We start from the raw sequence: 18976 nt of genomic DNA, 5'->3' as shown, positions 1-18976 counted from the left end.
GTATGCAAGGTTATTGGCAAGACTGAGTCTAGTGTTACCAATAAAAAGGCTTCAAGGTATGCTAATAAGATGAAGTTAAATAATAATGCTAAGCCAGTGAAGCAAAAATATGGAGCATCTCCCGATTTTGTTCGAGACAAAGTATGCACAGGACAGGACTCCCGTAACAGATGATGGCTCAGAAATAATGGTCAGGGTAAAGGCTGCATTGGACTTGAATGAATTCAAGACAATTTGTCAATCAGATCCAGTGATTCAAGAACTGATCCGAGTTATCAGATACGATTAGAAGATTAAGTGAAATTAATAGATTCTTCTTATTACAAACTGAAAAATGAGTTCCTTATGCATGGCGAAATGGTGTTGAGAGATAGGCGTATTGTAGTCCCTGAATCTAGGCAAAGTCAATTTATTGATGTAGGGTATGAGGCTCATCAGGAGATCAATAAATCTAAGAGATACATTCAGTTCCTCCTACTGGTTCAAAGGTGAAGATAATTTGATTGAGAGCGCAGAACAAACTTTCGTAATTGTAAAATAGGGTCATGGTGATAGGTTTGCTGTAACACTGGTAAGTTATCAGTAAGGAGCCAGAGGTTGCTTTCAGAAGTAGCTTTCACCTCTATCCTATCATACATTGTTGAGAGAATATTTGCTAAAAAAGGCTATCCAGAAAAATTCGTGAGTGATAATGCAAAGAACTTCATGTTGAGAGAGTTTGATGCGGAATAGAACATGTAAGAAGTACTCCTTATAACTCTCCTACTAATGGTGAGGTGAAGCACTTTAATGGCATATTGAAACAAACTATTCCGGATGCTATTATTGAAGGACTGGGCTGGAATAATGCAGTGATAGAATTTCTACAAGTCTATATAGTTGTTCCCCTAATTCAACCACAGGTGTCGCTGCAAGTGTCTAACTTAATGGATGACGAATGCGTACGAAACTAATGCTGGGTAAGTCGATCGTTCCAGCTGAAGATTGTTCAGCCATAGATGAGAAGGTAGATATGTATCAGGCTGAACAGAAAGAGTATACGGATAAACGTAGAGCTACTGTAGACCTCGGTTTACAAATAGGCGACTCAGTTTGATTGAGATAATTTTCTAATTCGAAGGAGCAATCTTAGTTTTCTCATCCCATTGCTATAGATTTTCAGCTAACCCCCAATTTGTAATACGATTTATGTATTAATTATACGAAAATATCTGGACTACGCAAAAATGATACTTAGGCCAGTATACGCAGCGTCTACGTAGAAAAAAATAAAAATAAATAGCAGCAAGATAAAAAATCGCCGATAAATATCAACGATAGGAATTCGTCAATTTAAGATATCAACTTTTATAGCATATTATGCACGTATAAATGTAATTAAACAACACTGCTTACATAACTCATGTCCTTCGCTCAACATAAAATACGGATAATTGAAAGAAGACAATTGAAAATGTTGAACATTATTAAGAAAACTATTACCAGGTTGGTGTTTAATAACAGTATTGTAGCGAATAATAACTACATACTAACTTCAGTTGTAACACCAGATGCGTGTACGTACTTTAAAATGACTAACTCGCCGCTGATCACCCAGCATGACTAAGCTCCCACACCTAACCATGCACGCTTAGACTGCAATTAGGATGGCAAAAGCAATAAATTTAGACGTAGTTTTGATATCGCACCTGCTGAGGTAAATTTTGTGACTCAAGCTATGCGAAGCCGATTCTATACAAGAGCTCTAGAGTCTAGAGGATAACTTTATGCTCAGGAGTTGCTTTGCTTCGGTATTTGAACTCCGCTTGCGAAGGACCGACTCACTATCAATGGGTTACCCTTGACCAGTGATGTGTATAAGGGAGTTGCGCGACCGATGGCAATGCATGATACAGAGAGTGCCATGCGTTTGTATATAGAGAGTGCCAGTTTTCAAACAAACAGGCTACGCCCACTAAATTTATATACATACATGTGTATATTTAGTGGGCATATAAAATTAGTGGACGCAACCTTTTTGCTCGGAAACTGGCACTCTCTATATACCAAGCATTGGTACCTACTGTAATCTAATAGAGAGACCACAACATTAACAAACAAAAATAACTCCCATTCGCAGTAGCTTTAAAATTGATTGCTGTATTATACACCATTTGACACGGGCAAAATTTTCTACAAGGTGATGCCAACAATTATATAATTTACGACAAAATAACCTTTGTAAAGGTAAAGTCAAAGCACAAGTCTTATCTCAATTGGCACATAGCTCCAATTCTGATAGGTTTTGTATCTGCGACCAGTTTCTGATTTTTGTTTTTAGAGCAATTGCATGTTTTGATGTCTATATAATAATCTTAGATGCTGCGACTAAACAGTCAACAGACATAACAATGTAGTTGCACGTAATTTAATTCATAAAATGAGTGAAAACTAATCTAATTGAACAACAATTCTATACATTCATCTGCATGCACTAGCGCTACTATGATACTAGAGCTGCCCAGTAAATACTAGGAGACACAAATTTAACCAATTATTGGCAGAAGCAAAATTGTTGCATACTGGCAAATATTGCTAGACGATATTTGTCTGTTTTAGCAAGCTCTACAGAAGTAGGTTTTTAAGCCAAAAAGATGTAACTTAAAAGATGACACATGTTCTGTATACATGTATATACGCATATATATACATATATGTACATATAAAGTTTATTAAAAGCTACAGGTTAAAATCATTACCATTAATAGTTTTATGCAATTAGGTTGCAATCTTCAGGTGGGATGACTAAAATGTATAATGTACAAGCTATAAAATTATTTTATAAAGCTGAGGGCTTAATACTATTGTCTGATATAATTATAGTATACAGCAAAGATGTCAAATTATGTTATTGTGCTGATTAGGTGTTTTCTAGCGCGTTGGCATGTGAATATCAGCTCGCTTCTCGTGTATATATACACTTCAAACGAGTGGCATAATAGCATAATACACTTCTGGTGTATATATGCTACTTGCTATTAGCCTGGCATACATATATATATATATATATATATATATGTGTATATATATATATGTGTATATATATGTGTATATATATGTGTATATATATATATATATATATATATATATATATATATATATAAAATTGGGTAAAAATGAAAGTTAAAGTTAAGTTTAAAACAACTTTATTACTAATAGTTTCATATTGCCATGCAATAATCATCAGATAAAATTGTTAGGTCGAATAACTAAACTTGGTAGCTTCCATAACAGCAAGATCTGAGAAAGTGCTCAACGATAGGAGCTCGTGTATACAGTAGATGCAGTATGAACAGTCTCTTGCATGAAAGTGCTCAATATTAAAATAGAGCGATGTAAAATTGGGTAAAAATGAAAGTTAAAGTTAAGTACACGAGCTCCTATCGTTGAGCACTTTCTCAGATCTTGCTGTTATGGAAGCTACCAAGTTTAGTTATTCGACCTAACAATTTTATCTGATGATTATTGCATGGCAATATGAAACTATTAGTAATAAAGTTGTTTTAAACTTAACTTTAACTTTCATTTTTACCCAATTTTACATCGCTCTATTTTAATATTGAGCACTTTCATGCAAGAGACTGTTCATACTGCATCTACTATATATATATATATATATATATATATATATATATATATATATATATATATATATATATATATATTAGAGACCTGGGAGTATGAGGCGAGTGCTCAAACTCCCAGGTCTCTAGTAGGAGACCCGAGTTAGCGCAGAAATTACCACCCATACGGGTTAACCGGGGTGAGGAAACAATTTATATATATATGTATATATATCTATATGTTTTATGTATATGTATTATATATATGCACGATGATAAAATAAAGCAACTATTTGCTACATCAGGAAGTGCAAGAAATGCCTCAATTACTTTATAAAATGAAATTGAAAACGTAGCATCTAATTTAATTTAGCTACAACTATGATTGCTAATTTGATTATTAATGCAATTGTTCATTAATTGTTCATAATTATTTAAAAAATAATTAACTTCTTGATTTAGTTTTCAATGTAAATATTTTCCAAGCCAATATGCTAGTTCAATGCTTGATTTAGTTTCTACGGAAATAAATAAATTAATAAATCAATCATTTTGAAAAGTAATTTGATAATCTAATACATTATTCAATTCTAGGCAAAACTTAATTTAATAATTGAATCAATGCGTTAGTTCAGAAAACTAATTTGTAAATTTATTCCTTAATTTCGATCATGCCAAATTTAATTTGCTAATTTGATTATTGATGCAGGCTCAACATCAGAGGTTGTACCATAGAGCTATTTCCCCTTACGGGAAATAACTCTACAGTACAACCTCTATGGTACAACCCTATGGGTTGTACCATAGAGGTACAACCCATAGGGTTGTACTACCCATAGGGTTGTGCTACCCATAGGGTTGTACTACCCATAGGGTTGTACACGGTACAACCCTATGGGTTGTACTATTGCTTTTTAGGTTTCAAAGCTGCTTAAAGTATGTTTGCTTGCATTCATGAGGGTTTTCAGCTCAACGCAATGCTAACACAATGCGTTTGGTAAACCAGTTATGGTAGCTGCGGAAGTGTTTCGATAATTTGGCAAAAAAGTTCCCAGCTTCTCAGTTGTTTAGTAAAAAGGAAACATCAAAAGATTTTTCTGAAGTTTATAGGATTGTTGTTAAAACAGCCCAGCAAGCTTGTGGTAACAGTGATTTAAGTCAGCCGGTAGTTTATTTATAGTGGAGATACATGAACTCATTTATTTTGGTAAATACCTGTGAGAATGAATTCCTTCACTCATGAGTTTATTTAAGTTCTCAAAAGGTACAACTGTGATTTCATCTATGTCAAGGTACTTTTGTCAAATTGGTAAAGTATTGTGTGAGACAGAGAAGGTTTTTGAAGATAGTATCATGACAACAATCCACCTACAGAACTGAAAGACTAAGTAGCTTCATCTATATTCATTTTGTGACTTTTCTACTCCCTTCATGGTTTCAATTGTTGTGAGCACGCAACTCCCAAACACATAAATAATCAAACATTAATGAGCAGGAAGTACATGTAGAAGACAGTGAATAGTGTGTGTGCAAATTCAATCCTGAAGTATTGGTATTCTTACTGAAAACCATTTTAAAAGTTACATAATTAATTAAAGGTTTTTAGTTCGCTATAATTATTATTTTCACTAATATAAAATACTATAATGTTGTAGGCAGAGCCAAAGAATATTTTTGAACCAATTTGACAACTAATCATAAATTTCAATTCAGATTCAAAAGCTGATTGCAATGAGTAGCACTTGCTAGTACTTGTCTGCACTGATCTATTCATTGGAAATGCCTAGTTACAAATTCTTTTACAGGTAAACATTTTTCATGCACAGCAATGAGTCATCCATTAGTAAATACAACTGTTCTACCTACAAAATTCTAAAAAAGATTTTAAATGTTGAACAGGCTTTGAAACGGAGATAGTAGAACTGCTCTTTATTAGCTAACATCATTAGCTAATTGGGGGAGAGTTAATCTGTGTGGTTTGCTTGGCCAGTTGGTCAAAGTGATTTTGATCACTTACATATTACACACAGTAGAACTCTATTTATGTTCTGTTATATTAAAATCCTTAACATGTGATTTTTTTTTAAATGGATTAAATAACATTGTCATTTTAAGATAATCGCTAAATTGTTTTGCGTTAATGTAGATTCATTTAAGCATATAATAGCTTAATTAGAGTTGTTTTCTCTTTTATGAGAAACAGCCTGGCCATCCATTCTGTAAGAGTAGTTTTAAACATAAGCATAACCTATTGCTTACTGTGGGTTAAAAGAACAACTACAAGTTCCCACACAGACGATAAACGTGTATTTTCACCGATGCTCACTTGAATAGTGACTACAGGAAGGCAAATAACTAAAAGACACTCTCTAGCTACGCAACAAAGGAGTGTTACTTTACGCTATGCAAACCACACTCACCATTGAACTTGGTGCAATGCTTGTTGGAAAAAAGGTTTTCAATACCTTATAAGGTTTTTATGAGCATGATATTCAAAAATATTTAGGAACACAGACCAGCTATGAAAATTTCATGCAAGAGCAATGACAGATATTGTTGTCAATGCCTAAATTGCTGTAATAGCAAATATCCCTTCTACATAAAGGTAAGAAATTAGACCTTATACCAATGTTATTTGAGGAAATTATTGTAATAATTTTCACATGCATTTCTGTTTTTTATGTGATTGTATGTTAGGAAAAGGTCATCTGAAGGTTGCATTTTAAGCTCTTACTTCGGCATAGAAAGAAGTGTACAGCACTCAGCTATTGAAACTATACAACCATTTAGCTGGTTTCCTTTAAGCAAGGTTATACCACTAACGGAAAGGTTAAGATCATAAACAGGCATGACCTTTTAATAGAGGTCATCATCTTGTCTAGCTTACTTCAACCTGAAATAGGCCATTATTAACATGGAAGGTATTATTTTCATGTATACGAAGTACATATTGGTTATAATGACTATGAAACAATATATCTATATACGTATATGCTTTTATATTTGATGAGAACCGAACACGCTAAAATTAAGTCAAGCGCATAGCTAAGACACAAAAAATTGGAGTTTCATGAATATCAACAGATTAATATAGCGGGTATCAGAGGTATATCTACTTATTGATATAGCAATTATCCAATGTTACATACAAGTAATTGGGAGATTCTCTGCAATGCTATGTAAGACTGTCATTATGATATGCACTTATATATCATATTACATAACAAGTTGATTACATCATGTCGCTATTTGTAACTCCCAACAACGTCTGACACAAGAAACAATTCATCTCGCGGTGCATTTCTATTTTTAGATTATTCATACTTCCACTTTTTTGTACAACTGTTAACTACATAAATCTTTACAACTCAAGCTTTCAAAATTGGTAAAAAGATTAACACTTTTGAAAATACCAAAAAACAGTTCAAAGGAACCGAATTTCTATTGTTGTGAAATACAAAGATCCAGAATACTGGTAAAACGTGTGATGAGATTACGACTTGCACGTGTTTGGGTGCAAGCAACAAGAATGCTGTTTGTTATGGTGCCAGTCAATCAGATATTTAGCAATCACATCGCTACCGCTGCCAAGCAACAGAGCTCACATGCAGTAACATAGCCAACGATGAAAAGTTTCAAGTTACAATATCCTTAAACAAAGTTAAATTTTGCAGCAACCTATAAACTATACAGTAGCTACCATTCCTTCGTATCATCATTTAGACACTCTGATGATATCTGGTAAAAGGAAAATGTGAAAAAGAAATGTGAAGATGTGAATGGCTATCTGGCCATGGTTGTCACAAATATCATAACCAAACATTGATGTAAGCCGCAATTTATCTAAAGATGAATAATGATTTATATTAATTTATCAAAGCAAACTTATATTCTGTAGACAAGCTGAGTTTATCATAAGAACAGATCACTTGGAGAGATCATTACTGAGGGAGAGTAAGTTCAATAACTTTATTACATGCCTGAAGGCTAGGGTTGATTGGCCTAATGTCAGTGTTCATTATTGCCGAGCAGGAACATTCTTATAGAGCACACATGCAAAAAAGAATAGCGAAAAAAATAATAGTAACAATAAACAATGAGATAAAAAAATTAAAATAATAGTAGAGATTGTAGTAGACAAGTTACAATTATGGTATATTATTTATGGTAATTGTATATTGTATATTAATTGTTCAACTATAATATTACCATTTAATAATAATATTTATGGTATTAATTGGCATTTGTGGCATCATTTTTTTAGTTTGACAAGTAACGTTTATTTTTTTTATTACTTCATAAATAATCCAAATAATAATTTCATTACCAAAAGCTACAAAAATTCATTGTCAAGCTTGAAGTTGCCCCCTATTAGAACAAGAAAGAATAACTCCCTACATACTCTAACTCGTAAGCGAGTGGGCTGATCCTGAATACATAGCTTATTTTAGGTTGTTAGCAGCTTCACTTTAGAAAAATTTAATGCTTCCTTTATTCAGTTCCAGGTTTTCATAAAGAGACAAATGTTTTGTCTGATACTGAGGCTGGGTTTATACACAATTACTTGCTAATGCATACAGTCGTGTCACAGCATTTGGAGGTTGGTAGCATGTGGATGTATTTTGGACGACTGGCTTGACTCCATGTAACCAGGCTACCAAATCAAACTATTTGTCGAGTGTTTTAAATTTTATACATAAGTAACAACTTGAATGATTTAAGACTTATATGTAAATTTGTTTATAAAATTTATTGAATGTGATTGTTAATTTTTATGTATTTCAAGTTGAAAGTCGAAATAGGTGAAATTTTTAACCATTACAATTCCCTGATTACTTTTATGGCAAAATCATCATTGTTTCAATGTTTAAACGATTTTCGAGGTGCTAGCAGGCTATCATTAATTAAAGAGAACTTGAGAAAAGAATGTGTGGAGATCTCCGTCATATCAAAATACTTGTCTACAATATGCTGGCAGAACAAATAAACCTGCGTATTTCACAAGTTGATGATTGTTAGATTCCCTCTCTTCAATCTCAACTGGACTATATAGAAGACCTTGTAATGTATAACAAGTCAGTTTTTCTCTGTTCCATCTATTTAGAAATCAGAGGAAAGCGGGTGAAATTGCTGGGTTCTGAGCAACTACAGACTATCATATGACAAATGCTGAAAAATTAATTTACATCTTGAGCAAAGAACAGCCATGAACAAGTTGCGGCTACGAAAGCGTATCTTTCAGCAGTTGACTGACTCTTGCAAAATCAGGCAAATAAGCATACAGTACAAAATATAAAGGAACCCACTGCTGCTAATGGCAGTCGAGTTAAAATAATGGGCAACAGTTTCAAAATAATATAATTTATAAGTCCTTTTTTAACATAAATTATCATATCTACAAAAATCATCTTTGGTGGCTTTCTTAAAAATTAAAAAAAAGTGAAGCTATATTATTTTTACAATCCAGGAAGGGTCTGTGCACACTTGGCATCATAATATGTCGGTATGGCAGGAGGAGGTGTCGGGAACGAATGAATACTATTAGAGGCGGATACGCTGTTAGCGGGAGTTTTAAAGTAGGCAGCCGACTGAGCCATGTAGTACGGAGAGCCGACTATATCCATTTTGCTGTTCGGTGAGCAAGAAGAGGTGGTCACAGGCTGAGGAGCTCCAAATCTCATACCTAAAGAGAAAGCAAATAGTCAGTGTTGCAGCCTACGAGCTCAGTGTCAGCTTACCTTTGTACAATGACCAATATACTCACATCAACAACATGCTGTGGCTACATTCAACTTCTTGTTTTAGATATTCTCAGTAACGCGTAACTGAGTGTAAACATATATAAAGTTTGAAAGCCTCCTATATGATTGATAGCCGTACCTTCTAACATGCCAATAGAAATTTTATAAATAATGTATCAAACCAAAGAGGGAGCATGACCACAGTACGCCGGGGCATAAATTACACACTATGAGGTACAATCTATATAAATAAGTACCAGTGTTTGTCTTTTTGTTAAACCCTGTGTCCAGTTATAGCAATTAAAATCTCGCAATAAAAAAATCCACACGGCACTTAAATTAATTTTGGGACCTCCATATCTGGAGGCGTGAACTTAGCATGGAATACAATAGATTCATTGAGCAAATAGTCATTATAATGACTAAAACATACCCACGCTTAAAGCACTGGCTTAGGGTTAATAACTAGCACTGTTGACTATCACGGGTAACATTGTTAATCTGGTTCAAAATGCGGGTATTGCTCTAGTAAAGATTTTAGTGAAGATCTAGTTTTCCAGGTAAGTTACTTAAATTCATTAAGTAATTATTCTACAATATGTGCAACACTGGGCATTCGACTAGTATATGATACGTAGTATACAATATATGTACAATGTGCAGTACACAAGATATACAATATGCAATATAGAATAGGTACAACATGTACAATATGCCTTATTCAATATTTTCCAGAGGCAATGTGCATTTTACAATAAGTACAATGTACAAAATGCAAATATATGTATACTATATATATATATATATATATATATATATATATATATATATATTATATATATATATATATATATATATATATATATATACATATATATATATATGTAATATATACTATATATGTAATATATAGTAGTTCAAACTATGTTCACTTGTTACAACTTTCTGTTATGTTTTTAGTTCATTTTTACTCTTACGTTAGTTAATTTTAAAGATTCTCTCACAATTTTAATTTTCATGAAATAGTTAGAGTTAAAATAGTAAACTTAATCGCATCTTCTGTTTTATTACTATCATGAACTTGATTTTTGTTAGTCTGAAAAAACAGTGCCGCAGGTTGCTTATGGTAACTGCATGGCTTAGTGTCTGTTCATGATGATGAGGTGCTACAGAGAAGGGAACAGGTGCCTTTCTTTAGTGAATGAGATAGCACTGCGTTTGTTCTAATGACTTACCTAGCCTGCAAACTCTCATTGTTTAGATATGTTTATAAATACACACTTTTCAGTTAATCTGCTTTCTTTCAAGAAGCTGGTCCAAGCCACTTACTTATCTAAACAATCCTCCTTCGGGGTATGTTTCATTTCTCGCTGCCTGCTACACTTTCATACGCAATATTGTTTGCTTTCTATTGTCACTATTTTACAACTATATATTCTTAGATAAATATTTGCAAAAGTACAAAAAATTGCGGACATAATTAATCGTTTGTAATTTCGCATAGATGATTGTTTTTTACGTATAACCTACAATTACTGAAAGTGAAAAACAAATAATTACATGCAAGTTTCGCCCAATTTGAGCTCTAAATTTTACTTACTACATTTTTGTGAATGCATATCTCCTGTTACGGCTCCGTAGCTCTTGTATATCATTATTCAAAGACAATTACTCGCTTTTAAACTGAATTAACAAGTCGGCTGTCATTGCCTCTAGTTAATTGCAGAGATGATGAAACAGCAGGCCAAGCAGTGGCAGTGGGTCAGAAATATGTGCTTGTCTACGGTACAGCCCCTGAGGCACCTCACCTCTCTACCAACACACGCCAATCCTTCCTCTTTGCTCTATTAACCTAGCAAATTCATGGACCCGCGCAATATTCATGGACTCTCGCAATATTCGAAAACATTCACTCGCTACCAGTAATTCTTCTGTATGCGACGCCGCACATGAGTTTTACTTTTTAACCACGTTAACCTTTTATACATTGTAATAATTTAAAATTTTTAAAAATTTATTTGTGTCATACATTCTCTATGGTCAATTACATTCTTGCTGTACTGATTTGCCCACTTGTTAAAAGCATGCTTAACTTGACATATAGCGGAATGCATTGTCATTACTCACAATAGAAGTATACAAGTTACAGTTTATTTTTCATGTAAAACTTTCCCTTGATTCCTAATTTGATCATCAGCATAAAATATAGAGTATCTGAGTAAATATTCACAGTTGGATTATTTTTAGATAATTCTTTGAGCAAACCCTCAGCTACAAATGGTAGTTGCCATAGATACGTACGGAAACTTTTGACTTTCTTAGTGGCTAGCATTAAATTAATTGCGTGTTTTCACTATTTTACTTTAACTAATTTTCTTTTTATCATATAAAATGCATTAGGCCTACTATTTATTTAGAATGCATGCAGCAATTATCTTTTAACTTAATATTTTAATAACGAATTTTAGTAAAATAACAAATTCTTAGTAGGGAGTAAAATGAATTAAATTTAGGTGCAGTTTACAAGCTGGCTATTATCTCTGCAACCATGCTGTGCCTTTACTATATAATTTTAATATATTGTAAAAATTTACACAGCTCATGCCTGATCAGTTTTTATCATCAACAATGAGTTTAAATAACGAACTCGGACAATTATGAAAGCTAAGAATTGTTTACCAAAACATGTAAGTTTGTAGGGGCTAAAAAATAAACAGCGGTGAAAAGTATGTTAATCAGTAAACATCGAAAAGGAAGGGTGAGAGATCTATGCTTGAGCAACCATGATTTAATTGGTTAAAAGTCAAAGTGGGTGGAAGACAATGCTTTTTGATCAATAAAAATGAAATACAATATACGTTTTATTACTTAAATTATATCACAAATTTATTACATATTCGAGCTCTTCAACTTTGATAAATTTTGCTGATGAATGAGTACTTTGCTTGAGATCTTCAAAGAGTTACATGTGATGACTGAGTACTTTGCTTGAGATCTTCAGAGAGTTACATATGATGATTGAGTACTTTGCTTGAGATCTTCAGAGAGTTACTTGTAATGCCGGTTGAAAAGTATGGAGTAAACAAGGAGCTATTTACTCCAAAATGTATTTCATGTAACTTACACTTTAAAAAGTGTAGCTCGCATTACTGGAATATACCATTACGTAATGATAAGCCAAGAAAGGCAAATTTAAATATAGTTTCAGATTAAATAATAAAATGCAGAGTATTTACTCTATTCAAATTTGAAAACTATTGTATAATTCTTGTCCCAACTCTGCAAATTATTCTTTTTAGAAAGTTTGAGGAAAAAAGGTTAAAATTGGCTGAGTTCAGTCATTGATATGTGCAAGTGCATATAATGAGTGTTCAACACAATTTATGGCGATAAATCAATGTTTTTATGGTTTTAAAAAACTTTTAGAAAAATTTAGTATCAAAACACACATTTTACTGAATACAAGCAATGATGTCATATATGGAGAACTCAAAATCTAGGCTAGGATTCAAATTTTTAAAATGTTGACTTGTGGAGATCGACTATCGGTAGCCCCACATATGCAACACCGTGACTAGAAACAGCGAAACCAGCTTAGCATCTCGTTTGTTACGGCTCCTCGGTGGATGACTGGGCTACTTCTTTTAGTTTTCAAGGAATGCCTTAATCGCTGATTGATTGCAAGAAAGCCTTGGGAGGCTTGTTCATGGCACTAGAATTGATATTAAATTTTCCATGTTGTTTTACTCTTCATCTTGAGAGAGTTTCGTATATTTTGAAAATTTTTTTAGTTTTTACAAGCATTTGTTTAGTTGCTCAGATAACACGACCTATATTTATTTATTTTTGAATTTAAACAAAAACATCTTTATTTTTTGTTGGTGATTAAATTTATTTTAATTCAACAAATATATAATTATATATTTATGTGAAATGTTCTAATAGCTAAATTTTATGCTGATAATCTAACTTATATTTATGACTTATATAAAAAAATTTATTATTCTTTAAATAGAATAGGTGTCAACAAGTTGTGATTGTATTTATGAACTAGAGTTTACCAAATGGCAGCAGTTCACAGATACAACTTAGTATGAAGCGTAGAAAGAGTAGGCAAAAAGAGCAGCCACAACTAAGAGTTTATCAGCATCGGTAGCAAAATAAAAATAATATTAAATTGACCTGCCTGCTGATCAAAATAAAGTTTATTTCTACGACAGCCAATCTTTCCTCCGTTACAAGATGGCATTAACACAGCCGCCTCTTCTTATTCAAGTGACTGCATACTCGAGCAAGTAAGACCTACTTATCTCCCAATACAAAATATTGTTGATGGCTTGTTTTGTTAGTCATTCTGGTATATTTTCAAGATATATTGGGTTAGCTCTACGTTTGAATAAAGGAAAGCTAAGGTTGGTTGAGGTATTGCTAACCAACTTCAGACATTAAGGATTCTATTGGTTTTAAGATGGTAAAACTGTAATGCGTTGGCATTTCGCTTCAGGTTATTAGTCAGGGGGTAGTAATAGGTATAAAAAAATAAGACCTTGCTCACAACAGCATCTTCACTTACTGTTAACTTACTGTTGACTTATTGTTGACTTACTGTTGACTTACTGTTGACTTACTGTTAACTTACTGTTGACTTATTGTTGACTTACTGTTAACTTACTGTTGACTTACTGTTGACTTACTGTTAACTTACTGTTGACTTACTGTTAACTTACTGTTGACTTACTGTGGACTTACTGTTGACTTACTGTTAACTTACTGTTAACTTACTGTGGACTTAATGTTTTCTTTTTTTATTATGGCTATACAAAAAAAATTCTAATATTTTCAATTTTACTCATTCGTATTTATAACAAAGCACTTATTGATAAAGAAATTTGAATTATATGCCTGCACAGTGCGGGTGACATAAAGCCATTCATTTACTATTTTCTTCTTGAAATATACAAAAACACCAAAAGTAACCTCAAATGTTGGTTTGGTAAGACTACAGTCCAGTCATGCTCAAGAAAATTGCAATTTTTATCTATCTCTGAATTTCCATGATTATGGTTGCTATCACTAGGCCTATGAAAGTACCGCTTCAACACAACAATTCTTTCTGGAATCTTCATCTAGTTGTAAATAGCGCAGAATAACTATTTAACCAGTTACAATGTTTACTGATGGCTGACCTGAACGCATTCAATGTGTTTGTATGACACAAATGGTTACTGCATGCCTTCTCAGTATGGCTGCCGCAGCACACAGTATGGTGGGGCTGACAGGTTGTGGTTACAAGCCAGCACAGACAAAACATTATAGATGCATTCCAGAGCAAGACTGAGGACTACCTCAGGTACTATATACCCTTCCAACAACAGGCGAGACTGAGGACCAACTCAGGTAACTCAGGTACTATATACCCTTCCAACAACAGGCAAGACGAATATTTTTAGTTTTAGTAAGAAGGTTAAGCAAATACCATTGTATCTAATTCAGCCATTTCACCTGCCAAGGTTGCCAACCAACCGGCAAGTAAAACCTGACAGCTTGTATTTCTCAAGAGAACATCTTGTTCGGTACAAAATATACAAATACAAATGTACTCGCTGTGTTGAGAGCAGAGGCAAGCAAATCTGGCGAAGACGCACTAAAAACATAAGGTTCTGCAGTCGGGTGGCTAGACTGCCCCTCAACCTGTATCTCTGTCTGAGGCTATACCATCATAATCTTTCATTTTAAAATGAATTTTGTTTAGATTGTGACAACTTCTGGGCTATCAATCTGATAAGTTCTGACTACTTTTCAATTTTAAAACAATATTTTATAAATATTTGTAGCTAAACTAGAATATTACATGCTCATTTCTAAATATGTAAATGTTTGATTGCTAAAAATAAAAATGATTGAAAAGGTATAAAAATTACATACATTGTACCTGTTTTAAGTTTTAGCCCAATGTTTTACTAATTTCATATAAATAAAATTAATTTAGCGTTTTTGTGACCTTTGTGTATTTTATATATTTCTCTGAAATATTACATAAACAGGTAGAATAAAGATTAAAAAACTATTAATTAATTCTAATATAAAATATTACAACCTACCGCATATGAATTTGGAGAGTACAGGCTACAATAGACACCTACTCGCTACCCGCCCCCCAGTGTGAAAGGGCTCATGGCTAATGCAGGCTCTATTCCCTAATATACTTATCATGCTAATCACAAGGTCTAGCATTGCAGGCAACAAAGCGTGGCATTTTCTTTTCCATTTTGACAAGAGAGTTAACTAAGCTAATCTTGTTTCACGAGACTCCCTCAAGTCTCTGCTATTTCTACTCTGCCTCCCTGGCATCTCCATAGCCTCCCCTTTATAAATTGCCTTTAGCGGCAGCATTGCACTAGGCTTATCCAATGCAACATAAGTGCCAGCGTGCTCAGTGACAGCAATCGCTTGAACAACTTTTATAGAAAAAGACAATTTAATTACAATTATACATAATATAATTTATCTTGTTATTCCATAAAATTAATACTTTGTCTTTAGTTGTTTTTGTCTAATTAACGCACACTTTTTTATTATGCTGTTGAAAAAAAATTTAAAGCAGTTTTTATTTTATATCCACATGACGTGTTTTTATACAATTATTGAGTTTATCCTAGTTTAAATTCTAGACTTCTCTGAAAATTTATTCATTTCCGAACCACTGTTTGTATAAATCATTCGCATCTAATTTCTATTTAATTAACAGTCGTCTATGCCACAGGACTTGTATTGAACTGCTGGTCTATGTAGTATATGTAGAAGGACTCGCAGGTACACCTATGAGTATTAGTTTATGTAGAAGGACCCGCAGGTACACCTATGAGTGTTAGTCTATGTAGAAGGACCCGCAGGTACACCTATGAGTGTTAGTATATGTAGAAGGACTCTCAGGTACACCTATGAGTGTTAGTCTATGTAGAAGGACTCTCAGGTACACCTATGAGTGTTAGTCTATGTAGAAAGAGTCGCGGGTACACTATATCAATAAGCGTGATTTAATAGCATAACAATTTATTCCATGTATTTACTATGAATATAAATATTACACCATAACTCAATGAATGTATATAACCGTTGGTTCACTCAAGCTTTTTGTTTAACCCTGATAATTACTTGTATACTAATAAGCAAATGTATACGGGTAAATTCTAACAGCGACTAGAAATAGTTTGTTTATTAGCACTTCCACAATTATAAACGCTGTCGCTGTTGTATTTGTAAATAACAACACGGTGTAAGTGGTGTCCCCAGCAATGGAGGGGGAAGGAACGGCAGTAGGCAAGCTGTCAGGTTAGATAATTTCAATGGAATGGTTAGATGAGCTTTTAATGCCTGTAATGATCACAGGCTGATTGACTCTTACTGTTTCATTAGAACAATAATGGAGGCCTCTCGGTAATTTAATAGCCTCTGATCTCACCCTAATGACTAACTTTAAAACTCATCAAAAAGTCAAATTAGAAGCATGATTGGCATGCTAGTGGCGATGAGGATGTCAAACTCTAATGTATTCATATATTATTCTCGGGGACACGCGGCATTAGGATGAGTAAGAGAGGTCAGGAGACGGCTATGGAGATAATAACTGGCTCTGGGTGTTTAACTTTTCATCTTCTGGATGAATCAGTTCACATGTTTCTAACATTCCTAATATAATTCATTGAGCCTCTTACTAAAACCCAACACCAAGAAAATTTATTTTTTTTGCTCTTGTAGAATTCATGATTCAAATGTTTTCTTACAAGAAGTCAGCTCAAGATGCAGGAGAATAAACAATCTACAGAGAAAAGGCGAACAAGGCCGACGCTTGAAGCAGCGAAGCTCAACTAGGCCCAACCGTAACATGCGCTGTATTGTAAAGCCAGTGAATAAACTTACTACTGAAGAAGTCCATCTGATACTGCTGGAGCTCTGAAGATGGTTGATTCTGTGGGAAATGGCAGGGGTATGCTGCAGCAGCGGGTTCCAACTGCGAGTTCTGACTGAGAGTTGTGAGCCCGTCAGGAGAGCTGAGCGGCTGCTTGTACCAGTTATATGCTCTGTTGTCTACCATGGGTGTAGAAGGGTACGAAGGGTAGTACTGTGGGGGTGCGTGAGAGCCTCCGTGCTGAATTATGCTCTGATCATAGCTAGGAACGGCTGCTGGCCATTCGTAGCCTCCGAATGTGTGGGCTGAGTATGGTTTGAGAGCTTGGCATTTTCTTCTGAAGCCTCGTGGACGGCGTCGGAATGAACCTTCTTCAAACATGAATTCCGCAGACGGATCTATCGTCCAGTAGTGACCTTTCCCTGGCCTTCCTAACCCTGCCAGACAAAACATTTCTTTATAAAGCTGTGATACAAACATAAGCTAATAAACTATCATAAAAAATTAAATGTTTTTAATAACTTGCTTTTGACGAGGAATATTGTAATAAGAATAATTTAATTTGGTTTCAAGTTAAAGTATATGATTATTAAAGCCTATAAGAAAATGGTTAAAATTAGCCTAAGTTCTCTTTTACCAACACTTACCTTTAGGTAGCTTGATGAAGCATTCATTTAGAGAGAGGTTGTGTCGCACCGAGTTTTTCCAGCCTTGGTAACTGCCACGAAAGAAAGAAAACCGTTGCTGCAGGTATGAGTATATCTCTGACAGTGTGCATCTCTTAGACGGTGTAGACTGAATAGCCATGACAATGAGAGCGATATACGAGTAAGGGGGCTTCTCCTGGCGTCTCCCGCCTGAACACTTCTTTTTCCCTGATGTATTATCTCCGTCTATACTCGCTTTATCAGAAACACTGTCTTCTTCCGCGCTGTCGTTGTCAATGTCTTTTTTACAGCTGTTTTGCTTGAGGTTTGTCATAAATGAGTGAAATTCTGTGGCGTTGCCATGTCTCGTTTGTTCTATAGCGGAAGACTGTAAACTGTCCTGTTTAGAAATGTCTTTTCCAACCATTGGAGGTATTGACTCCATCATATTTCCTAAAATATCCTTTAAAATTTCTAGGTCCTGATGATAATACCCTTCCGACACATGCGCTGCCCTTTCCTGCAATGAGACCAGCTTAACGTTCACGTTCCTATAAAAGTAGAAGCCGAGATCGCTTTCTCAGATACAAGGAAGGTGGTCAGCGCAGATTTGACCTATGACCTTAAACGCTAATTGTCGGTGAAACCTCAAACTATCTAAGCATCAAAGCTAAATAGTCATCTGCTCAAAAAAAGTATTAGATGTTTGACTAAATATCTTTGCACGGAAAATAAAACGCTTCGCATTGTATACAATGAGGTGAGGGATAATATTATTCTAATGCTCGCATGAAGGAATGATACAGCATTTACGAAGAGTGGCATCTAAGACCACACACAAAGGATCTGTCCTATCTCTAATTGGATTAATATCGTGTTTACTCGCACAAACACAGAAAATCATTAGTTAAGTCCAAATGAAACCACAGAAATGGTGACACGCATAGGGCCAAGCTGATCTAACAGCTCATGCTGCCAGCTGAGCCAATAGGATCATTGCTGCATGACCGCGGCAGTAACATCTGGAGATAAACTGGTAAAACAGATGGAAGAGAAAAATAGTAAGACTCACCTGTA

General features: G+C 34.3%; 1 protein-coding gene across 1 annotated transcript; it reads right to left on the bottom strand.

Annotated features, from left to right (window-relative positions):
* Window positions 1–8678: 8678 nt before the first annotated feature.
* On the bottom strand, window positions 8679–18609 carry LOC137404185 (forkhead box protein F2-like). Its single transcript, XM_068090349.1, has 3 exons — window positions 17900–18609; window positions 17264–17689; window positions 8679–9285 (listed from the first exon to the last, which is right to left on the bottom strand). Exons 1-3 carry the CDS (start codon window positions 18345–18347, stop codon window positions 9059–9061), a joined length of 1101 nt encoding a protein of 366 aa, XP_067946450.1. The 5' UTR covers window positions 18348–18609; the 3' UTR covers window positions 8679–9058.
* Between the last annotated feature and the right edge of the window lie 367 nt (window positions 18610–18976).

This window comes from Watersipora subatra, chromosome 1, assembly GCF_963576615.1.
Source record: "Watersipora subatra chromosome 1, tzWatSuba1.1, whole genome shotgun sequence".
In the NCBI taxonomy this organism is placed as follows: Eukaryota; Metazoa; Bryozoa; class Gymnolaemata; order Cheilostomatida; family Watersiporidae; genus Watersipora; species Watersipora subatra.
This window is presented reverse-complemented; position numbering and strand designations above follow the sequence as displayed.